Below are 25,276 nucleotides of genomic sequence, written 5' to 3'. Positions count from 1 at the left end.
ACTCCATCATGAATAAATTACCTCATCCATGTTTTCAACGCCAGAATCTCGTGCGTGCAAAAATTAAATTGCATTTTCTTGCTGCATTTCACTAGACAGGCAGCAGCTAGAGTTGGTACATTTATTTCGCCCTATACCGAGGTTTGCATCACGCTGGCGTCACGAATGAACGCGATTCACCCGTTTGTTATTCATCCGCGGGTTGTTTTCTATTTGCTATTGCGGCGCTTATGAAAAATCCACCTGCAGTAAAATAAAAATTTAGTTCTAATTTGTGGCTCGATAAAATAACAGTTTCGGAGCATATTTTTGGTAAAAAACAATTGATTTAGTAATTTTTTTAATACTTAGTTATTGTAATTAGTCTTGAGATTACCTTTTGGTGGTTTGGACGTTTGGTTCAACGTTCAACTATCAAGATAACCACAATTTGAAGATTTTTCTTGCAGGCTGCAATAGTCGAACTTTTCCAACGCGATTCATAAACAGATTACATAAGCGAGCAACACGACTCAATGGTGTATTTTCTACTTAGTGTTTCACTTCACCAACTCCTATCCCTACCTCCACGTGGTGCCGGATGGGATACGCAACATCGGTTGTTGCACGGTAACAGGGAAAGGGGCACAATGTTTCCCGCCACCTTAATATGCCAGCCCCGTCAGCGGAATAAGAACCTTAGGTTAACAACTTACTTACTGTACCGAAAAATAAAAAGTTAATGAAAATGAAAGAAGAAATCATTCTGTATTATTCGCAACAACCTTTAGCATAAAAACACGAACAGCTTGGATATCGTTGGCTAAGCTGCGTCGCCATGAGCCTCTGGATCTGCCTCTTCTACGCTGTGCTTGCGGGTTCCAGTCGAGTGCTTCTCCGTAAATCTCACTCGCTCCTTTTCTCAAGGTGTGTCTGATCCCCTTCCACATACGTTCACGAACTTCTGTTGCTATCGGCCGTTGATGACATCGACGGTGGAGATCATCGTTGGATATCTAGTTGTCAGCCCACCACGTACGAATGACTTGCTACCTGCTCAATTTGTTGTTCCGCTACTGTGAAGTTAGTGCGGGGTTTCATCCAGTTATGGCGCTTCAGAGTTGACACAATTAATGCGACGAACTATTGGTTAACTCCTAGCCTTCGCAAACGACCTCGACATTATTACTGGAAACTTTGGGACGACGGAGGCAATCTACGGCAGACTAAAAACGGAGGCTAGGAGGATAGAGTTACAAATCAATTCGTCGAAAACCAAATATACGGTAGGAAGAGGCTTCAGAGAAAGCAACGTTTGCCGCCCACGGACAGTAACTATTTTGACGGCGATGAACTGGAAGTGGTTGATGAATTCGTATATTTGGGATCTCTGGCCACCGCCGACAATATGAGCAAGGAGATTCAACGACGCATTCAAGTTGGAAATTGGATCTACTTTTCCCTCCACAAGACGCTTCGATCAAGGACCATACGCCGCCGCACAAAGCTGACGATGTACAAAACGCTAATGTGGCGTAGGCGTAAGAACCACGGCAGGCACTACTTGGAGAGATTCCCATCGTATATCTGGCGAAAGTTGGCAGACTACGGTGGGCCGGCCACATCGTAAGGATGTCGAACGACTGTGCAATATAATCCGTTCTCTTCAAGAACCCTACTGGCACCAGGCATAGAGGGGCCCAATGTGCTAGATGGCTCGACCAGGTCAAAGCCGACTTGCCAGTGTCAAGATACGTAGCGAATTATCAACGAGTAGCCCAGGACCGAGTTTAATGGAGAGGAATTCTTGATACGGCAACAGCCACCCCGGATCTCTGTCGGTAGAAATGTAAGGTGGATTATAATCACAGACAAACAGACATAACACTCGTTTTCCATTCATCGTACCGATTAAACCGTCATTTCAAGTTTGCGCTTAGTTGGGAATGTCTCCGTTTTGGTCAAAGTGGCGCTTTTTGACGAAAGAAGGGGAATTCCCCAGAAAAATACTTACTACTTCGAGGGATACCCATGTTGCTATTTGATATTTGAGAATGCCGATCATAGATGGTGCAAGTGTTCAGACTAAATGTGAGGTACGATAATTTTTGTTGATTTTTCTTCCAAGAGTTATGTCTGTTTGTCTGTGTTATAATCATATATAAATATTGCATTTTATCTTACGCACATTTTGCAACAGATACGTATATACACGCGATTTGTATGCATCGGGAATTTTTTCCTTAGCGAAATTGTTTCCCGATGCCAACAAGCCACCATTGCGTATCAGCATATAAGCATATATATTGCTCGTGTTCTTCGGGATGAACAAGATTAATAAATAAAATCAAGTTTTACGATCTGCCATGCGAACTGTAACTATATGGAATTAGCGTGTAGTTTGTAACATCATTTATCAACAGCCCATAGCACGTGTTTTTGTGTTTGACACTTTCTACACCGATTCGCATCCTTTGCTTGCTAGTGGTGTTAGTGCCGTCGAATACGGCGAGACGCGAGAAATTCCGATCTCACGAATTCTCAGCAAAGTGACGGCCGCCATTTGTGCTTGGAAAAGAAGTGTCGTGAATTGTTCCACGGAAAATCACTTTAAAACGTTTGATAATGTGCTAAAAACCTAATTTTTGTATCACCACACTGTAGTTAGGTGCAGCCTACATCTATGGGTGATATTTTTGCGTGAAAATGGTAAGAAAAACACGCACTTCAGCTGCAGTGAAAAATTGCACTCCGCCACCGAAAGACAATGACAGGGGCGAGACTTTGCCACCCGAAACGATAGCGACAGTGAGCAGTGAAGTGGATTCTAGTGTCGATAGCGTTAGCGAGACGGAAGCTAGTAGTTCTTTGGATGCGATTTCGTCATCAAGTTTAAAGCCATCGGTTGTGATTGAAATGTTACCAATGGATAAAATTAACCAACCTCTAGCATCCGGTGTGAAGAAGACACGTAGTAAGGCAGTAAGTTTTTTTTTTTAAATTGTTGAAAAATAGTTTTTATAACTGTTTTTTTTTACAGAGAGCATCTCCTGTATCGAGGACAACCAGAAGTCAAAAGAGAAGTTCTCCAATGTCAGCGGACGACGAAGAAATCATTGAGTTGATTGAGATATTGGATGATGATTCTAAGTCGCGTGAAAGTAGTAATGCAGAACCGGAGACTGAAGGTCGCGCTTTTGTGAAACTAGATCAAGATTATGATGAAATAGCTAGTTCGGTCATCGTCAAGGGTTCGCTGAAAGCGACCGACGAAACAAGAATGCAAACAGATGAACCGGTCAAAAAGTCAAGTCCGAGTGAGGATCGTACAATTCACGTGCTCATGGATAAGATGGACATAACGAATGTTTCTTCAGTTCAGGTATTATCTGAATTGTTTATGTTTCTAATTTGCAATTAAGGCTGTGAACCATTTCGCGAAATTTTTAACTTTTTGGTTAAAATTTGACAGTTCGATGGTTTTCCGAAAATAACCCTGCTCGGGAGCATGGTTAGTTTTAACCAAGTTCTGAGAGCCAATGAGATATGCACAGGTGAGGAAGAGAGCTTCGACAAGTTTCACTGATTTTTCGTTAGATTTTTTTTACATTGGTATGGATGCTTATCGCATTATAAATATGTTCAAACAACCCGGGTTGCAATGAGATGAATTTTATCTATCAAATAAAAGCAAATGAACATCAAAAATTCCTCCGATTTTAACACGGACAGAAAAAAACAATATTTTCATCCTCACCTTATATGCTCTCATTGAGCAAAAAAACTAACAATCCGTCAAATATGAAATGGTTCACATTCTGAACTAATTTTAACCACTCAAGGAGAAATAACCATCGAACTGTCAAATTTTAACCAAAAAGTTAAAAATTTCGCGAAATGGTTCACAGCCTAAAATTGTCTCGATATTATAGCAAAAAACTGAGAAAAAGTCAGAGGAAGACGATGCTGCCAGCTCTGTCAGCAGTGGACCTCAAACCAGTCACGATGGTGAAGAAGATAAGCTTCCTAAAACGGAGGTGGTCGGAACACGCAAGTCGAAACGTCAAGTGAAGGTGACGAATAAGTATCGTGATTTTGTGGTTGATGCTCCACTGCCTTCTTCGCAAGTTCCTTATTCGGATATAAAACTGGCGCGTGGTAATGCCGGAGGACGAAAGAGTCACGCTAAAGAACTTGAACTATCTTCATCGGATGATTTTTCCCCGGATTCTCCTCCTATGGTCATTCAAGCACCAAAAAAAACCTACAGTAATAAAAAAGGAAACAGTTCTAGCTCTGACAAAGCAGAACCTGAGGAACCACAAAAAAGACGGGTTACAAGATCGGCTACACCGGTTTCCCATCGCGGTCGTAAGAAGAAAGAGTCTGTTACTGCTAATCCTGTGACTTTGCTTCAACCAGATGATGAAACAATCGAATTTCCGCGGCCAAACGATAAAAACGAATCTACCTTAACGCTGAACATTGATAGTAGCTATTTTTCGGACGAAGATATTTTTGGATTTGATGAGACTCAATCGCCGGAAGAGTTTTGTGGTTGGCCCGAAGATGAATGCCAGGATCCGAGTGCAAGCTCGTCTTTTTCGACACTGTCGAGACTAACTTACACCCCGGAGCCGTGTTTTTCGGCTGCATCGTTCCATTCGTTAGGCGAGATGGAGTATTCTGAAGCAAAACTCGAAACCAATTCCGCAAAACGACGTGGGAGACCTCCGAAACAAGCAACACAAACAGCACCGATCATGCCGATAGTGGAAACAAGCACACGTCCTGCGGGTTCCACGTTTATTAAGAGATCATATAAAACGGCTAAAACCAGTCCGGCAAGAGCTGCTACGCCCGGATTGGATTCCAACTTACAGAGCATTGTTAAAATAAAGGAACAGAAACAAACGGTTCAACCAATGGAAATTGTACAGCCAATTGCAAGTGAGCTTCAGGAAACTGCCGGAATCGACGATGTTGTTGAGGATGCTATAGAAATAGTGCTGCAAGCCGAGGAAATTATCATCGATAAAGATGCTTCCGTGCTGGATTCCGTTGCAGGCATTCCTAAGCCGCCTAGAAATCGACGAAGAATTCGCGGTGGTAGACGGCCATCCCCCACCAGTGGTGCTCCGCGAAGGGGCAGAAGCCGTGTCGATGACGACGTTGATGGTGATTCTACCATGGAAGGTCCAACGGTTGCTTCGATTGCGGCAACACAAGGTAATTGAATGAAAGTCATTGATTTGTAAATATAAAAAAATGTATTTTTAGATGCTGAACTCGTCTCATCGATAGAAGTAGAGGAACAACCAATTCCGGCGGTTGAAGTTGCCGTTTTGCCGCCGTTGGCGGCGGAACACCTTCAGGAGACATTATTGTCGACCGTGAAAGAACCTGTCCCAGTTGCATTGGACGTCGATGAAAGATCCATCAAGAAAAAGCATAAGAAATATAAATCGAAAGACGAATACAAGCACGATGTTTCATCGGAAGTACGAAAATCGGAGTCCAAATCCCACAGTCCGGTTACGCAAGTGAAAGCATCTACCTCGGAAACGGCACTGAAAGATGTTAAAGAATCTTCTAGTTCCACGCCTAAAACGACCGATTCCGGAGAGATTATTATTTTGGACTCTAAGGATATAATTCCCAAAGCGGCCGCTATCAGCAACGAACCTTCCGGTGAAATCAAAGACCGCGGCTCAAAAGAATATTCCCATAAGGAATCGAAGAAATCATCCCGAGATAGTCGAGATCACCGCAGACCGAGCTCCTCTTCGAGAGATCCTAAAAAGCGTCACAAAGATCGTTATAAGGACTCCAAGGACAGAGATCGGGATCGGGATCGGGAGGACAGTCGTAAGGATCGTGACTCTTCGAAGAGTAGTAAGGACAGAGATAAAGAACGATATCGGAAACGTTCGACTGATAGCAGAAAAGAGCGACGCTCAGACATTCCAGAGGTAGACCAAAAGCGAACGGACTCGAAGGATTCTAGTAGCGGTGACAAAAAGGTGGAGGTAGAAAAGAAACCGACGGTGGAAAACCGACCAGTTGAAACGATTGAAAAGCGGGATTCAAAGCCAGTGGCAACACCAACGATTGTGAAAGTATTGGATAAACCAAAAAAATGCTTCGATTCCGAACTGCAAGCGATGGATCCGAAGCAAAAGTCCTACGATGAATCGAAACGGTCGCGAGAACATGACAAGTCACGCAAATCGGACAAGCATAAGCATCGCAGTGAATCGGAGCTGCGAAAAAAGGGCTCCGTTAGTGAGCTGAAATTGTCACAACACAAGGAATCGAAGGAAAAAAGTCGATCCACGGATTCATCTCCGGTGCCTCTCAAAGTGCAGGGTGATTCAGAGGTACGTAAAAAGTCATCCTCCGAGCTGCGATTACCTTATGAAAGAAGCAAAGAAAAAAGTCGCTCGACAGATTCCTCACCGGTACCGTCTAAGCATGGTTCTTCCAGTTCCAGTTCGAGGAAATCCTCTAAGGAATCTAGCAGTTCTCGTAAGGATTTGCATTCTACTTCTACTACTACTACCAGTAGTAGTAGCAGTAGCAGCAGTAGTTCAAAAGCACGGAAAGCTTTAGCTGATTCATTGAAGGACGAAAAGTCGACAGAAAAAATCAAATACAAACAATCATCCCAAGATAAAATTCCACAAGAGGATGTCAAACCGTCAACGGTTACGGTCGTTCCGCAAGTGGTAGAGTCATTACCGGTAAAGGAAGACCCCATCCCTGTGCAAGAGTTTTCCACCGTGTCTGCGCCACAGGAAGCAGTCCGACCGGAAACACCTCGTGTCGCAACCAAAGCATCCCGGAAAATGTACCAGAGTGAAGAGGACAAGCAACAAATGGAAATCCTGCAGCCAAAGGTTGAGGAACCTTTGCCTTTGCCACCGATCGACGTTACTGTTGTAAAGCAGGAACAAAAGCCGGAAGAGCCAAGTACGATAAAATTAGAAAGAGATGAATCTTCGGTACAGGAAATTTCCGACGCATTCGATGCTAGCGTTCAGATATCCGGCCCACGGCCGGAGATTGCTCTGAAAGAATTCGAAAACATATCGATTTCGGATGAGAAATCCGCGGCTGAGCTGCCAGTAATTCCGAAATTGGAACCGAAGGCGGACGATTCTTTGCCGCCGTCGTCGTCGTTGTTATTGCATGACAGGTCATCCCCATCGCAGGAACTGTCCAATAATGAGGATTCTAATTCGAACTCCACCAATAGTTCGATGTTGGACACGTCGAAGGAAGTGAAAACGGAAACCGCTGACGACGGGTCCATTCGACGGTCTTCTCGCATCAAGACGATTAGTTCGCAAAAGCAACGGACCAGCGGACATGGGTTGGTTAAGGATAAGGATAAATTTTTGAAGAAAACAACCATTTCCGTTGGGATCGATTCGAAAGTTTTGAAAGATGCGGTTACTGGAAATTTTAATGTGATTTCAGCCGCGGATGGTGTTGCGATGGAACAGTCGGTCGCCGCTGGCGATTGTGATCCGTCGGTAACGAATATTGAACTTTCGGAGGAATATCTGCGTGATATGGAGGATAAGTTGAGTCGGTTTGAGACGATTCGCGAAAATATGTACCATTGCGAAAAGGTGATTAGTAAGGAGGCGAAGAAAATGATGTGCGATTGTTTTTTGACCGGGGAGGATATCGAGCGTGGCGAGTTGGGTTGTGGGGAGGATTGTCTGAACAAGCTGCTGATGATCGAGTGCGGTTCACGGTGCGTCGTGGGAGAGCGCTGTACGAATAAGCGCTTCCAAAAGCAGGACTATGCAAACTGCCAGGTTTTCCGTACGGAAAAGAAGGGTTTTGGAATCCAGGCCAGTACGCAAATCGTGCCGGGGGAGTTTATCATGGAATACGTCGGTGAGGTGTTGAACAGTGAGCAGTTTGACGAACGGGCCGAGTTGTATTCGAAGGAGAAAAATAAGCACTATTATTTTATGGCGCTGCGAAGCGATGCCATCATTGATGCCACCACAAAGGGAAATATTTCTCGATTTATCAATCACTCGTGTGACCCGAATGCTGAGACGCAAAAGTGGACCGTTAATGGTGAACTGCGGATTGGATTTTTCAGTACAAAATACGTCATGCCGGGGGAGGAAATTACCTTCGACTATCAGTTCCAGAGGTATGGCCGGAGAGCTCAAAAGTGTTACTGTGAGGCTGAAAACTGCACTGGTTGGATAGGTGGTGATCCTGGCAGTGACGGCGAGTCGGAATATGAAGAGGAAGAGGTGGAAGAAAGTGAAGAAGAAGACACACAAACGGCGGAAGCTGCTGTTGTTTCCACTGACACTGCCTTGGAGAATCTCAAGCTTGAAGGCGGTAAGGAAGGAGAAGGAATTGCTCGGCCAACGGCAGAGGGCGATGCACAACTGATGAAACAAGACGAATCAATCCCCGTGATTAAATCGGAACAAAAACCGCGTAAGGTTCGTAAGCGAGTTGAACGTCCCAAGAAGCGACGACAGCAGATTCTCGAAGATCCTGATCTGGAGAAGGAAATCAATCAGCTGTTGAAAACAGGTTTGAAGAATCAAGCTCAAACACTGAAGCTATCCCGGTTGATGGTTCGCGCCAAGGATATCAAATCCAGAAGTCGTCTGCTAACGATCCTACAAAGCGGGGAGTTACCCTGCCGGCGATTGTTCTTGGACTATCATGGTCTGCGACTACTGTACGGTTGGATTTGCGAATCAACCGAATCCATTGACGATCTCAAATTTCGAATTCAAATCTTGGACACATTGGATCGGTTACCCATTCCGAATAAAACAATGTTGAAAGATAGTAAAATATTGCAAACGATTGAAAGGTGGGGCAAAATTGAAAAATCCAAGGACAAAGATAAGGAAGAGGAGAAAGAAAAAGAGCGGGAAACGTCCAGTACTAGCTCACCCAGTGATAGCAATGGCGCTGGAAGTGACAGCAATTCTACGGATGCCAAAAAGCAGGATATCGTCGGTAGCGTAGAAGTACTGAAGAACATGCCTGAGCTGCTTAAACTAGCGGATCTTGGCAAACTCAAAGAAATCATAAGCAGCACCTGCGTGGAGAAAGACACCGACAAGGAAAAACCCTCCAGTAGTTCTATTGCCGAAACCATCCCCTCGGCAGCTAGTTTGATGGACTCAATCGAGATCCCCGAGCCGGAGGACGAGAACGCTCCAGAGGAGAAGCGGCTGGGAACCCAGATTCGCATCCTTTCCTGCAAGCTCCTAATCAGTTGGATCAACTTGAAAGAGGTATTCAGAATTCCCAAGAAGGAACGAATCGAGCAGATGAAGGAACACGAACGCGAAGCCGACTTGCGCTACAAAGCGCTCGGCCTGGGCGATGACGACGATCAGAGCTCATCCTATCGGCACGCCGCCTCTAGTCGCTACTTCGATCGGTCGCGGGAGATGAAACGACGCAAATCGGTCGACGAAGCTAGCTTTTACAAGATGAAACGGGCCCTAGCCGCCACTGCCAGTCCAATGCCCAAAATGGACAATCTCTCCAAACAACAGCGACGGCAGCTGTTCGAAATGAAGGTCGCTCACGAGGAGGCCGAACGTAGAAATAAGGAACTTTGGATGCAGCACGAAAACAACTGCCTAAAGTTTGGACTTAATCCGCATTTAACCGCTCCGCATGATGTTCCGGCCAAGATGAACCCCGCCACCGGTGAATACTTCTCAGCAGATGACCGCCTTCTACCCACACCTCCCAGTCACGTGTACTTCAAAGTGCTGCCTCCCCCGATGCCCACTAGTCCGGAAGACTACGAACTGCCTCCGATGGATTTGCCGCCGCTGTGGAAATTCGCCATTGACGATCGTGGTCGTCTCTACTACTATCATGTGAAAGACCGAGTACCTCAGTGGGAGCCACCGAAAAAAGACAACCAAGGTGGACCGGGACAAGGTTTGCGCGATGAGGACATTTCCATGAGTTCAGACTCTAGTACCACCGATACGGAAGACTCCGAAGAGGAGTACCTCAACACACAGCTGGAGCAACTGCAAAAACGGAAGAAAAAGCAGCAATCCAGCTTCAATTTAGGTAAGTGTAAGCTTCAATTTAGGCTCTCCACAGATTTTATATGATTTTTTCCCTCTGTTTCAGATGACGTACTAGCTAAGCCGGACGACATGAATGATGACCTTTCCAAAACGATCAAAGATCTGGAAGCAGGGGATTCATCTCCAAATGCTAGCAGCAAAGTCGACAAGGCGCTGGGGGATACGTTCGACAAAAATGCCGAGGAGCTGCTGCAGCACCGTAAGCGGAAGCACAGCAACAAGCTGGTTCAGGAGCGGGTGATCAGCGTGAGTAGCAAACTTTTTTTTCCACTATCAAAGTTTTAATTTCAAACTCTTTTTTGTGGTTCTAGCCTCGAACCGAGGAGGACAAACTGTACGGCCAAATGGAGATGAAACGCTACAAGGAAACCAAAGAAAAGCTACGCCGGCGAAAGGAGGAAGCCAAGCGGCTTCGCGCTCGTAGCATGCTGGACAAATCACTAGCGGCCGACAGTCCGTTCAGTGGCTCGTTCTCCGCCGACCCACTGGATAAGAGTGCCGCTGAAAGTTCACTCATCGATGACGACCTGGTTGTGTCGCACAAGATTGTCGACGATAAGTGCATAGTTGATGAGCTGGACATCCTAACGAAGAAGAAGAAAATATCGCCCTACGAAGAGTGGCAGAAGGTAAAGCAGCGTTTGGGTAAGAAACGGGCTGCAAAAATGGGCGAAAGTTCCACCTTCAGTGGATCGACTTCGTCGGGAGGAGCATCCACCTCGGCCGGGGCAAGCTCGTCGAAGGTTGGCAAACGCAAAAAGACTGACAAGTTAGATCTCAACAGCGAGGAAGCCAAAAAGATCAAAGAAAAATTCCGCGGTGAAATAGCTGGAGTCATCGTGCAGCATTTGGGTGCGTATCGGAAAGATTCGTGCCAAACCGGTAGAATCACCAACACGGAGGACTTCAAACACCTGGCCAGAAAGGTAACTTCCTATCCCATCTTCCTGGTAAAGTTTTTTTTCTTCTAAAAGTCATTTTATTCCAACAGCTAACCCACTTCGTTCTGGTGAAGGAACTCAAGCACTGCGACAACACGGTCAACGAGCTAGAGGTAACGGACTCCGTCCGGACCAAGGCACGTGAGTTCATTAAAAAGTATATGGCCAAACACGGTACCGTGTACGTTCGGGGTGAAAACGAACCCGACTATGCTAGCATAAATCTCTGAGACAACGCCAAGGGGAAAGTGGAGAAACAACCGGCACCGGTTGAAGCTCCACCGGCTCCCCAGAGTTAAATCTAGTATGCTGACAGTTCGCTGAAAGTGTGAAGGATGTGCTTGTGACGGCGTATTTAGGATAGGCTCAATTTATGACGGCTCGATCCGATTTAATTACGTACAAAAAAGATTGTATTGACATCTGCACTAGCATAGTTGGTTTCCAAAATCAATTGATGTGCATTATAGAATTTTAACCACTATGTAATAAAAGAAAGTATTTAAGCTGAAACGAGCAGATTATTTTGTGTTCTAAGTGAAGGGAAGATGCTGAAAGAAAGTTATAAAATCAAAAGTCTTTAATGACTAAGACTGCCAATGTAAGGGTTTTTGTGACCAAGTCTGTCACGCCCAATGCGCTAGTCTGAACATTCTGTTCATAAATGTGCGCTGAATGCTTCAAGCTCGGAAAGGTTGATATCTACCGTCGATGAGGATCAAATGAACGGAACTTCGAAGTTAAAGGACGAAATAGTACGGAACAATTATGAGGAATGCTTTCTGGAAGAAGAGTAGGTTTTATGCCTTTGGGAGGAAGAATTCGCAAAGGAATGTTACTCCCATCGGCTTTTCCCTACAAATAAAAAAAAAATTATATTTAATTTAGCAAGCGTACTTTTTTGGATATTTGATTAACAGGAAATTATCCAATGAAGTGCCGCTGCTGGTAGTTTCTTACCATTTTTGTAGCGTTTTGCTACACCCCTATTAGGTTAACTTTCGTTTTGTTAAATCGCTATTGAGATACCCATCGAAGAACTGCTGCGACCTGTCAGCGAACACGCGCTCGTTTATAATCAGGTTTTCCTCGCTCTCGTCTCTACACATATCAGGCTTCCTCGTTATTGCAAATCGGCTGTCCGCTCATTTTAGTTCTTATGTCCCTCACATGCTGGTGAGTTTCGAGGAGTTGTACACTCTAATTTGTGGATATTCACATTATACTTCAATCTTACTTAGTTTTTATTTTTACTAATCCATGTCATACATACTACATCTACTAAAATTCGAAACCACGACCATTCGCTTGTTAAAGCAGTTTCGGTAACCTTACGGCTACAGAGCTCCCCTCTCAGAGAACCTACCGAGTCTTTTTAGCTCAGAATGGTTGTTCCGGTTCTTTACGATCTCTGTCCTTATGACGCATTTTCGTTCTTGCGATCGAGGTCAATTGATTCCACGCCCGTTGATAATTGTTCAAATTTTTCCTCCCTGGCGATGATTAGTTTTTCTAAGCTTTGTTTTTCCTCTCCATCGCCGCAAGCATCCCAGTCCTCCTAACCCCGGAAGCACGAAACGATTAGTTTGACGGGGTATCCCAACCCCGTCCAACTAGTCGTTTCGTGCTTCCTGGTTTGTTAGCCTAGCACCGCAATTGTGGCCTCATTGACTCCTCGGACGAAGGTATAGCCTCAGAAAGCAAAGGTATAACCTCTAGGTAATGGTCTGAGTTGTGGACAGTGCTCTTTTATAATGTAGTTAAAAAACGGCCTTTGATCCTACATACACATCCTCTCGGTGACCGTATTTTAAGCCATCACGCAATGCAGGATCGATTCTGTCCATCACCAATTTGACCTTACTGTCACGGATCCTTAATACCTTTTCGCCTTTCTTCAATGTTACACAAAAAACTTGACGTCTATATCTATATGGTAACCGGTTGCTTTGATCATCCTTGAATGACGTGATCATATCCAGAAGGCCCATGGGGTACTTCAATTTTTCGATTCAGTGGCAAAAGCTTGCAAAGTCAATGTTGAACCCACCGTGACTTGAAACAACTCGCCGTTTTGCTTCGAATTCACTGACTCTCTATCCAGACGACATAGTACATCAAATTAGGGGCGGTTGGCTGCTGCTTCATGCGAAGTCGTGCTGGGTCAGAGACATGACCGGTTGTACAGCATGCTGTGCCTGTGAACTAGTGGTAATCTTGCTCGGGCAACAGAGTAGTGAGATATCAGACAGTAGTTGGAGACTGAGCTACGACAGCTGGAAAAATGTAGGCTGATTTCCAAGTAGACGGAAAAGATCTTTCTCTCGACGAACGATTGAAAATTGCTACAATCGGCACCGCAAGACTAGTATCAGTGTTCTAGAACAACCCAATGAATGTCTTCTGTCTGCTACGTACTTCATCTGTGGAGAATCGAATGGCGGTAATCGTATGTTTGCACGTAGGCGTAGTCCAGATAAAGTAACTCTTCAGGTGATTTTAGCGCTACTTAGAACACCGCCACATCTAAAGTTGACGGACTGCGATCGCAGCGGAAAAATGTTTTATTAGAAGAGATTTCATTGTTATGGTCATGTTCGTGAAGCTATATTTCCATTAAGATGAGCATGTCGTAGTGGTAGCTGTTCAATGACAATCGCAATCGAGTGTTCTAAGGTGCAAACCTCTCACGTTCTGATAATAGAACGACAGTAAATGGTCGGATATTTTCTTCCCATCAACAACGTGGCTAGTTGACGACAAGAAAGGAGGGCTGAAGGGGCATAGCGGTTTGGATGTTGCAGTTTTTGCCTGCGGTTAAAGGAAAAGACTTCTAAAATACTTGCAGGTGTGATTCTGGTGGCGTCAGATTAAACATTAACGTTAGTTGCTTCTAAGTGGTCGTATAACCACAAACTATACAGACACCACGCGTAGAACAAAAAGCATAAAATTTCAGGTACCAGTTTCATTTGAAGTGAGTGAATCCAGTCCTTTGCACATCTCATGGATCTCACGTATCCATATGGCTCTCAAACACTATCTGTCTCTTTTACTCTGCTAGGACTTTAGAAATTTACTTGCGCATAAATCTCAGCAACCCGATTACCTGTGATATTTTCGTTAGTTCATTATGTGAAGTTTACGCAATAAATTGTTTAGACTGACGAGGTAAAAAATTATAAATATATTTTCATAGTCTTAGGATTTAGTTTTTCTCGTTTACTTTTCAGCTACTACAAATACGATGATTCTATGTAGTGCTACAAATAGTGAAATCATTATTTAGAGTACACAGTCGGTGGCTTATATTAGTTTAATTATTACAAGTCGTTGAACGGGCCAAGCTGGTATGTTTTTACTTCAAATTCAAAATGGCCCGCTTACATCAATATGAATCTACCCAAGATGTACGCTATAGAAGAAATAACTGTTATACATGTATTTTCAGCGGTCACCGATCGAAACGGATACACCCTGAGTTAGCCACTCCAGACTGGCAAAATCGGACAAAATTGAAACTAAACATGGCTCCAACCTCCAACTCCAATAGCTCATTTGCGACCTGACAGACTGTCTGTTGCGCTGATTGCGTTCTACTGCAATTACCACTTCCTTTCTTTGTAAGACATTTGGAAATCCATACGACCCACGTGAAGAAAATAATGCGGTTGGAAATCGAAAAGACGGTTAGCGAAACTATCAGGATTAAATAATCAGTATTTAAAAAATTTAAATTTTTTATTCCAACGAATCGGTTTGTCGAACAAAATTGGATGGTATTTGCCATTCGACGGATGTGTCGATCATTTGCTGACCGATGGTGGCATCCAGCCACCGTACTTCTTTTCCAATTCTTTGACGACTGCTAGAAATCAGATAATTTTGACCGGAACTAGCAATTATCTGTACATCCATGGGTAGTTTGTTCCTGTTCAGTCCGATGCCACAGGACGCTGCCGGAAGTCCAAGCATATTGAACATCATAAGGTAGCTCGTACTGACCAGCTTGTGGTAGATTTCGAAGTGTATGTGCAATATTTGGGAATAAAGGGTGAATGAAAATTCCGTTCGTTACGAGCATATCGATAAAAGCCTTTCGCAGCAGTGTGGTTTGTTCATCCAAAAATGTTAGCCATGAGTTGGGAATATATGTTGCATCGGGCCAACGGCCAACTGACGGTGAGTCGGAATCAGAGCATCCGTATAGGTACTTGATCATCTCTGCAGAGTATAATAGGTTTCGATGTCCTTGATTCGCAGCATTTTGCACGTGGAAAGCTCCAGCGGCCAACTGACTCGCTTAATGGTAACTTTTTCTACGTTTAAATAGTTTACAAGTTTTTCAATGGCTTCCCGTACATCTGGTTGAATCGTTTCGGTTAAGCCTCTGTGTCTAAGTTAGGTGGTTCCCTCGGGGTCTCTCAATACTTGTAAGAGGAATGGAAGATCTTCAGAATATCGGCAGGTTCTCGAGAAGATCCCGCTATATCCATAGTAACCCCTATCAGTGATGCGGCTGAGCTTATTAGAGCTGCTTCACCACTCAATTTCCTGATCTATTCAGCTGGCGTCTGCTAGAGCTTGCTGGAAGCGGTCTTGTACGATTGCAGGATTAACCTTGTGGCAGCGATTAATGTAGGTGGCGATGACTTGTTTACTGTTGATGTGACCGTTTTAAGTTTTGGGGAGCTTTTCACTATTCCGCCAGCGATATTCCAACATCTGACACGGCGCTAAGCTCCACGGCTGCCAATAACTGAGATCAAACCATATTCAATAAAATTCAATGTAAAGGATTAAAAAAACAGGGAACTATTTTTGTTTTAGATGGTACAAAAGTGTTTGTTTGGCGTTGCTATAGAACCTGATAATGAACTATGTCTCCATTGAAAAGTGAGACAAATGAGTTCTTGTGAAGGGACCGGTGAGTTACTTTCTCACGTCCCTTCTGGTACCTGGAAAAATCGTTCGCGTGTTGTCTGTATAGTTTGTGGTATAACGCTTTAATCACTAGTTCACTCAATTTTCACTCATGGATAGTTCACTCAGGTGACCAGCTCTAAACTGAGAAGCGCCTCCGAAATTTGTTAATAAAAACGATTATATTTTAATCACTTAAATAAAATTGGTTTTCGTTAATCAACTTCTTTTTATTTGTTTGTTTTGTTTTTCCTAGTATTCATGGATGTACAAAATAATTGGTTTTAATCATTCCTAGTAAATTATGTTTAAACCAGTAGTAAATCATTATTAACAAAAATTGTTAAATGGTCAGATACTTCATACTTTTTTACTCAGTTTATGCTCGGCAAATGGGCCCTAAGAGTTATTCAATAACTGTTTTTTGTTTTACATCTTTTACTAAATATAACTTATATTTTTCTCATCTATATTCATTTTTTATCTTCTGCACAGCGGATGCTTCGCATTTAATCCCATTCTTCTTCGATTCCATGTTAAACGATGAGTAGCTACCCGCGAAAAAGCAGTAATATACAGTTAAAATTAATGATTAGACATGTGTGTTGTGAGTTTTCCATCTTTATTACTCGTTGCAAAAAAAAACTTCATTTCGAACTCGGCGAAAAAAAGTGAAATGGGAATACTAAAAAAATATATTAAAATTCATTCTTTAATGGGAGCTGTTTCCTTTCCACGAACTTCAGTTAGTAGCGTATGTATATTCATCGATCGATAGTTTAGTCTTCAAAAGTCAATGGGTTGGAATTTTACCATGCATCTAACCTACACAACTAATGGACTTGTATTTATACTCAATTCTGATTACCCTAAAAGTCTAGCAGTTATGGTTAAAAAATATACGGGTGCGTACAATCGCGAGTCAGTTAATAAATTAATCAGTTGGTGGTGTGTAACATTACGGTAGTCGCAACTTTGGGGGCTACAATTCTGAACACGGGAAGTACTGTTAGAGTAAGATGTTTTTTAAAAAAAATGATTATAACAGAAACAATAAAAAAACAGAAACGAGCGAAATAAATTAATTGCTTATTACTACAACTATTTCATTTTACTAGTAAGTTAGATTTATTTTCAGTACTGTGTTAGGGTGTGTATTTATAGGTCGGTTTCCGTTGGGTATTACTAGAGGTGAAAGGACAGAAAACGGGAAGTTTTGGCGAGCTCAAGACAGAAGCGCTTACTGTTGTTGCGGTCAATATCTAATTGCATTTAACGTCAAAGCACTGTATTCGTTCTGCGATGCAACGAAATCATGTCTAAAATTGAAATTTTAATTGCAAAAACTCAATAAATTTGGAAGATTGTTTTGAATATTTGTCAACAATCTAGCCATACTTGGAATACATGGCATTTCGAAAATTGTTTTGTTATACTCCTGCATTCGAATAGGTACCTACTTACTTTTCAGATCATATTTTAGTAGCACAATATTCCAGAAAAGAAACATAGAATTAAAAGTAGGTATAGTTTCGCGATCAATGCACAACGCACGAAAAATGTGAACTGAACGAAAATGAAATTGACGCAATGAGATTTGACAGGCAGGATCGAAGTAGGCTTTGCGGTCTCCACACATTGGAGTTCGCATAAAATTTCTGCTGTGGCCAGGAATCTGCGCAGGCTCAAACTTAAGCTTGCTGAAATGTCGTAGTTTATAACCCCAATGAAGAATATCCACTGAAAATTACTCTAAATAAATGCCACACACGCGAACCATTTTGATCATCAATCTACGATTTATTCACGTTTTTACGTTTTTTCAAAACATAGGTCTTGCAGAAACAATCAATTTTGATCAATTTTAATGGAAAGCTTCACAGTGCTAGGCTGGAAGCACATTTCCAAACATCAATTTGTTCTAAGTAAAATAAACAACTTTACAAGGCTACGGGATACTGCTCAACATGTCCTCTCTCTTGCTTTCTGCGTAAAAATCAAATCCCACGGAGACGAGTTAAACATGTGTTGTTAATCTTTCAATTTTTAAAGCTGCATTATTCTGTCCGCACAGCTGCCATACAAATCCGTTTACAATTCTTTTTTTTTTCTTCTGATAGCTCAACAACAATTCACTTAAACTTGCTATAAAGGAAAAAATACTATTCCTTTCCTGATGGTTACTTTGCTAGTAGAATGTTAGCTTTGACACAGTTATTATAAATCGAAACTATGTAGTAGTCCCAAACGTATATCCTCGCAATTTGTTGTGCGTGCGACAGCAAAGTAGTTTCAAAGCATTAGAATCCGAATTTACCTACACCGTCGCGATTTTAGCACCGCCACCGCCGCCGGTGGCGGAGGAACAGCGGATGAGGAGTTAGCGGTTAGTTTCACGTCACCGTACCGGGAACCAATTCAAATCACTAGGGCCATATCCTTTTTACTTGGTAAATTCGCTTTCTTGCCCTGCCACAGAGAGTTATGTATCGTGAATGCATCTATCGTCACGGTGAGGTGTTTCGTGTGCACTTGTGTGAAACATTTACCACCTGAATTATATCTGGAAACGAAGAAGAATGATTAGGTGATATGATTGAGCGCCGAAAAAACAATCAGGACTCACTTGAAAAACTTATCGAACATCACATCGTCCACCTGGCTGGGGCCGGTGCCGTACAGCTTGATGATCTGTTCATTTTCCGGCCAGTAGCCGTATAGCGCCCGAAATTGGCAGCCTGCATCGCGGAACAGCACTAGGAAATGCTTCGCCTCTGATCGGGCAATTTTCTCCAGAACTTTCTGTTTGGCATCACGGTTCACCGCACCCGGGAAGACACAGTACTCAACGGCGTTCAGGATAATACCTCGGTTCGATTTTGTGGCAGGTTGTTTGTATATTTTAGGACCTACAAATAATAGCGGAAAAACTGTAGTTAATCCATAGATTCGACGATTTTGTACAACATTAGAGATTAATATATTCAACAGCAAATCCAGTTAGTTAATGCATTTTCATAAGGCAAACGAGCGATACAAACCATTGTAGTCCATCATGGAACTGGCGGTTGAGGAAATGTCGCTGGAACCATCATCGAAGCCGCGACGTTTGGTGATTAGCCCTGGCGGTAGCGAGCCAGGACCGGAGGGTGAAGGCAGATGCCGACTCGAGGGTCCCATGCCGGGTGACGGAGCGCGTCTCGGGGGCGTCGCACGTCCCAGGCCGGAGTCGGAATCTGGTATTAACAGTTGCGTGCCAATCGAACGGGCGAGCGGTTAGTTGGAATTTTTGTGAGGAGAAAAGCATCGGTTTATGCAACGATGACGGTAATAAAATACGGTAAATTGTTCGCAAATTTCAGTAAATTGCGCAAAACAACGGCACAGACGGCAAATGGGTGTGAGGGGTGAAGAGAGAAAAAGATGAGAGAAAATGTACGCTTTAATAACGAGCTAACATTGAGCCGCAGGCATTGAATATATGAATTAGTTTCGTTTAGTTTTCTAATTGACTTATAGGACAGTTATTGACCACAGCGGGAAATCAACACAATAATAGTGGGAGCATTGATTTTATCACAAACCAATCTGTTTATTTGTGTACAAAATGAAGGATAACATAAAAAACAGAAACCAACACAAAACAATCAAACATAAAACCATAATAAAACAATCCAAACAAGCAAAGGTTAACAGGGCTGCTGCTGGTGATGGACAATAATGTGAACATAAAAGTGAAATGACTTAGATGAACCCGAATCCACGTAAAATAATTTAAAAAAAAGTATAAGTTGATAGGAAATGTGTTTCGAACATCGATTGCCGTCACCAATTTCAATGTTATTGTTAGATCGAATTCGATAACGGAACTTGTCCAATATAAATCAGTCAGTTGGCAAATCAGTACTTCACTTTAAATTAAATGTTTGATTTGCGTATGGGATCCACAGTTAATTGCAAGTATTCTTGTAGGAATGTGATACGAGAAATGCAGTAAATCCAGCGAAAACTTGAATGCATAAACAGATCATTTGGTCTGGTGTTAGTGTTAGTATCGTTTGATTGAATAATTTACAAGCAGTTTTAGTGCAAATATCTACATTGATTATAGACTAATCTTTCGAATATAACTACAACTAATTTATTGTATTTCACATGCTGGACGAAATCTAATCCTGTGGTTTTTATTTGCACATCTTCCAAAACGAATTTCTTTATCCTTGCTGCCCAAACGATCTCCAACAATAGTTCTATTTATTTTTTCCCAGCGGTTTGCTGAACTATTCCCGATTAACAAATATTCAAACGTATCAGTTAACGATTGTTTAACATCTTCGGGTGATCGTTGACAACAATCGCAATGATAACCCTGTGCTTGAATCTTTCCAAAACTGCCCAATGAATTGCACCTTGCATACTGAATCTGATTAGCTCTTCTTTGGCAACGTACACAGTACCATAGAGAGTAATGAGATAAATCATTGGCAACGCTGGCAGATAGACTTGTTCGATAAATAGACATCCGGTAACCTTTGTCAAAGTTTTTAACCGGCCAAAAAAGTTCCTTGCGAACGTATTCGGCTGCTTCATTGCTGATAGAAGCACATGATGTGCACACCATTGGTTGATTATGCCGTCAACGGACTGACGGTTCTTTGAACGATAGCAAAAAGCCAGGGCAATGGGAATATTAGCGAATAGTGTCGATAATTAACATACCATTTTAAACGCGTGACTATGACTTGCTTTAAGCATGTCAATTCATAACCTTAGTTGAATATATCATTTTTGTGTACGGGTTTAAACACGTAAACCACTATTTTTTATAACGATAGTTAGACAATCGACGGAGGGAACGGTAGAAGAAAGTAATGAAACAGAGATGTTGATACTATCTCAGAGCAGACAAGGCGCGAAGGGTGGAAAATTAGGTAAGGAGGGTTCGTTGAAGCAACGCTTATTAAGTATGTATAACGATCATCTTTACCCAAGCTGGGGGATTCGCAGGTTGGATCAACTATCAACATTTTTGTTTCTGTACTTTCGCCTATCGTTCTTTCCGTCGAATGAAAAAAAAACTTTCGTTAAAAAAAATTAATTAAATGCCTGACCTTATTACAAAGGCCAAAACAAAAAATCAGAGATTGGTCTACGTACAGCACTATAAAATTAAAATGGATTAAGAGCATAAAGTGTGCTCTTGATTTGTCTCTGTTTCCGGTTACAAACACAACTGACAGCAAATAATTAGAAAAAATTGCTTCATGCGTCTGCTATTCTGATCATCTTGAGGTTTCGAGCATATGGACGATCAAAAGCTTTACTATTAACACTATTAACTAACCAGAATGGCCGCATAACCTATACCAGTGCTCACTGAGTTGAATAGTCGTTGATTGTGTGAATTTGTGACTCTTGCAGATATTTAGTCGGAGGTGCTTCAGTCTCGGAACTCACGAGCAGTACCTGCCGCACTCTTTTTCCAGTCCTTCCTAGCATAAGCTGTTACAGAATTGCGATAACAGTCCAACTGTTACATTCTTACGATAACAGTCTATAATCGGCGTAAGTGAATACACTGAATAAGGAACATAAAACACGAAAATTTGACAAGTACATCAATAGGTTGAACACTGGAAAGGTCAAATAACATCATACAACATACATCAGGCGGGGTTTATGGGGGCCCGTGCTACTACGGATCAAATTTTCACTCTCAGACAAATCCTCCAGAAATGTCGGGAGTACAACGTGTTCCGCAACGCATCATATGTTCGTGGATTTCAGGGCAGCATACGATACAGTCGAGTGCGAAAAGCTATGGCAAGTAATGCACGAGAATGGTTTTCCGGGCCAACTGACGCAATTGATCAAAGCTAGCATGAAGCGACTGATGTGCTACGTATTTCACTCTCTTAGTAGCTCAGTGACTGACACTCTCGAGTCTCTTCTAATTGTGCAGAGGATTGCGACAAGAGGGTGGAATCTCCTGTATATTATTCGAACATCGCCACTTAAGATGTGATCCGAAACGAGTGAAACGATTTTCGTTAAATCTAGTCAAGTCCTAGCCTTTGCAGACGACCTCGCAATCATTACTAAAAACCTTGAGACGGTGGAGGACGCCAGACTAAAAGTGGAGGCTAGGTGGAAGTTGAGGTGCAGCACAAACGGAATGCGGAAAGAGGTGCAGGCGTACGAATCACGAGCTGCAGACATTTGGAGAGATTCCTAATGTACCCCAAGAGAAACCTGGAGACTACGGATGCTCAACAAATTTGGAACGAGTAGCCCAGGATAGAGTACAGTGGAGAGGAATTCTTGACACAGAAAGAGCCACCCTGGCTCTATGCTGCTAAAAGTAAGGAGTACAAGAGATAATATATAGAAGGCTGTTGTTTGTATCTTAAACGCTCAACCTTTCGTTACACGCGCTAACTTTGATTCATATACATTCTAAAACAACAGAATTCACTCGAATGGTAACGTCTTACTTACTTACTTATGTGTCCATGTCCGCCGGTCCGGCAGAACAAAGGGATGAAATCAGAGATCTCCACTGCTGACGGTTACCCGCCATGGCTTTTACCTGTCGCCAGGACAGGTTCTCGTCTACAGCCCGGATGTCGTTGGCTAAGCTCCGTCGCCATGAGCCTCTGGGTCTGCCTCTTCTACGCTGTCCTTGTGGATTCCAGTCGAGTGCTGCTCTGCAAACCTCGTTCGCTCCTTTCCTCAAGGTGTGTCCGATCCACTTCCACCTACGCTCACGAATTTCTGTGGCTATCGGCCGTTGATGACACCGACGATGGAGTTCCTCATTGGATATCCAATTATCAGGCCACCAGGCACGAATAATATATCGCAGGCACCGGTTAATGAATACCTGCAGTTTTTGCGTTGTCTCCGCTGAGACGCACCACGTTTCGCAGGCATACAGCAGTACGGATTTAACGTTTGAATTAAAGATTCGGGTTTTCGTACGTAGAGTAATCTGGTTTGAGCGCCAAATGTTTCGCAGACCTGCAAAGGCACCCCTGGCCTTCCTGATCCGTGTGGCTATATCAGTCTTGGTACCACCATCGGGCGTTGTTTGGCTACCAAGATATTGAAAGACGGCTACCTGCTCAACTTGTTGTCCCGCTACTGTAAAGTTGGTGGAATTGTCAGTGTTCACTACCATAGACTTAGTTTTCGCTACATTGACTGTGAGACCTGCTGCCTGGGAGCTCTCGGAGAGGTCGTCTAACTTGCTCTGCATATCGTTTCGGCGTTGTGCGAGCAAGACAATGTCGTCGGCTAGGTCGAGGTCATTTAGCTGCTCCATCGTTAGAGGATTCCAAGGCAATCCTCGATTTGGTCTACTGTCAATTGCTCCAACTAATATCTCATCCATAACGATGAGAAACAGAAGCGGTGATAAAATGCAGCCCTGTCTCACGCCAGCAGTAACCCTTATGGGGTCGGACAAGACGCCGTCGTGCAAAACCTTGCACGAGAACGCCTCGTACTGAGCCTCGATGAGATGGACTAGCTTATCTGGAACTCCTCTACGCCTAAGTGCGCCCCAGATGTTTTCGTGATTGAGTCGGTCGAACGCCTTTTCGAAGTCAACGAACACCAGCAGAAGAGAGTCCTGGAATTCGTTGATCTGCTCCAATATAATGCGGAGCGTTGTGATATGGTCTACACATGATCGGCCAGCACGGAATCCAGCTTGCTGCCGCCGGAGAGTAGCGTCGATCTTCTCCTGGATCCGGTTGCGGATTACCTTACAGAGTACTTTGAGAGTAATACAGAGCAACGTGATGCCACGCCAGTTACCGCATTCCGTTAGGTCTCCTTTCTTAGGGACTTTGACCAATATGCCCTGCATCCAGTCCACCGGAAGAGTTGCGGTTTCCCAAATATTGCTGAAAAGCTGATGCATCATCTGGGCTGACAAAGATGGGTCAGCTTTGAGCGTTTCGGCTGAAATACGATCTATCCCTGGCGCTCTATTGGTAACGTCACTTGGTGAAAAACTTATGAAAACTTTGTGCACCGATTGAAAGATCATGGTCTGCAGATCAACCTTGCTGAAATCATTAATTTTCTATATTGCCAGAGTCCCGAGATATGCCGAGATAAAGTTAACGTTCCACAGGCGTTGTACAAAATACAACAGCGCGAGTAACGGTGAGTTAAGAAGTTTTTCCATCAAAGAAAGTGGAAAAGAAAGATGTAACTTAAAATTTAATCCGATTGTCGATTGACACGGAATTTTTCAAAACGAGACGTGACCGTTGCATGTTAAAATACTCCGGATTATAGCAGGAATTTTGCCGGATGGAAAAAGACCCATCGACTGAGACTAATGGCAACTACTTCTACACACAAAGTGCTATCCTGTTTCTCCTGTTCTCGAGATGGGATTTCCATGACAAATTCGAAGCGGCGTACGCTTCAGTTAAATGAAATAAGCCGTGGCAGATAATGCTCAAACACAGGGATCAAAATCATGCTTATAAATTGTGTGACTTTAGATGAACTCAATCAAGAAAATTTACTCTCAAACTTACTATTCACTGTGGCTCTGGAAGGCGCAATACGAAGAGCAAATCGGAATGAAAGAAATCTTATGACTTTTTTAGACATAAGCTGCGAGGTTAGAACCAGACTTTCGGCATTGGATTAGGACAGTGGCTGTCCATTGTGGAGGAAAAAGCAGCAGCAGTTCCAGCAAAAAGGAAATGCAATGTACCTAGGTAGTCTCGTTGAGCATTAAAAATGAAACCAGTATTACAAGTTTACACAGTAAAAAATCTTTGGGTTGAAAAATTCACAAAAATTAATATTACTTCTTACTTCTAACAGCATAGAACTCTTACCATATTTGATTAATTTTGAAATGTAGAGTTGGATAATTTTGTTTTCGACCTAGTAACCGATATGACAATAGAGGCTATAAAGTTTTCTCTTAAAATGCTATAATGCGGAAGTATTTTGATTTTTAAAATAATCAGTTAGTAATTTAAAACTTGCGACATAGAGAATACATCCAACGGTTAAAAACCATTTAATGACAAAAAAAAGTTGATCATATGTTGAAAAAGCTAACCAAAAAATGGATAAAATAAAATTTCAAAAAAAAAATAAACCACCAAACCGCGTCCCATGTTTTAACAAAAGCAATGATAACCATACTGATAAAACTACAGAACATTTCGGATGAAACCCCCTGGAAACAAAACCTCAACCAGTCAGTGCTTAGTCACACAGTTGATAAATGGTTAGAAATCAACTTTGTCAGTGCCCAAGTTCCACAAGAACAAAAGA

General features: G+C 42.8%; 2 protein-coding genes across 12 annotated transcripts in view; one reads left to right on the top strand and one right to left on the bottom strand.

Annotated features, from left to right (window-relative positions):
* The first annotated feature begins 2,550 nt into the window (after window positions 1–2,550).
* LOC128734190 (probable histone-lysine N-methyltransferase CG1716) lies at window positions 2,551–11,539 on the top strand. Its single transcript, XM_053828249.1, has 7 exons — window positions 2,551–2,961; window positions 3,020–3,361; window positions 3,912–5,208; window positions 5,260–10,077; window positions 10,141–10,343; window positions 10,409–11,023; window positions 11,089–11,539. Exons 1-7 carry the CDS (start codon window positions 2,686–2,688, stop codon window positions 11,266–11,268), a joined length of 7,731 nt encoding a protein of 2,576 aa, XP_053684224.1. The 5' UTR covers window positions 2,551–2,685; the 3' UTR covers window positions 11,269–11,539.
* Window positions 11,540–16,158: 4,619 nt separating this feature from the next.
* Window positions 16,159–25,276, bottom strand: part of LOC128738061 (patronin) — an 82,144-nt gene continuing 73,026 nt past the window's right edge. For all 11 annotated transcript variants that reach the window (XM_053832887.1, XM_053832890.1, XM_053832889.1 and 8 more), the window contains 3 exons: window positions 19,003–19,197; window positions 18,588–18,870; window positions 16,159–18,524 (listed from right to left, as the gene is read on the bottom strand). In XM_053832887.1, the coding sequence (XP_053688862.1) occupies window positions 18,380–18,524; window positions 18,588–18,870; window positions 19,003–19,197 (623 nt within the window). In that variant the 3' untranslated portion in view covers window positions 16,159–18,379. The remainder of the gene's footprint in view (window positions 18,525–18,587; window positions 18,871–19,002; window positions 19,198–25,276) is intronic.

The sequence above is a fragment of the Sabethes cyaneus genome, chromosome 2, assembly GCF_943734655.1.
Source record: "Sabethes cyaneus chromosome 2, idSabCyanKW18_F2, whole genome shotgun sequence".
Taxonomy (NCBI): Eukaryota; Metazoa; Arthropoda; class Insecta; order Diptera; family Culicidae; genus Sabethes; species Sabethes cyaneus.
This window is presented reverse-complemented; position numbering and strand designations above follow the sequence as displayed.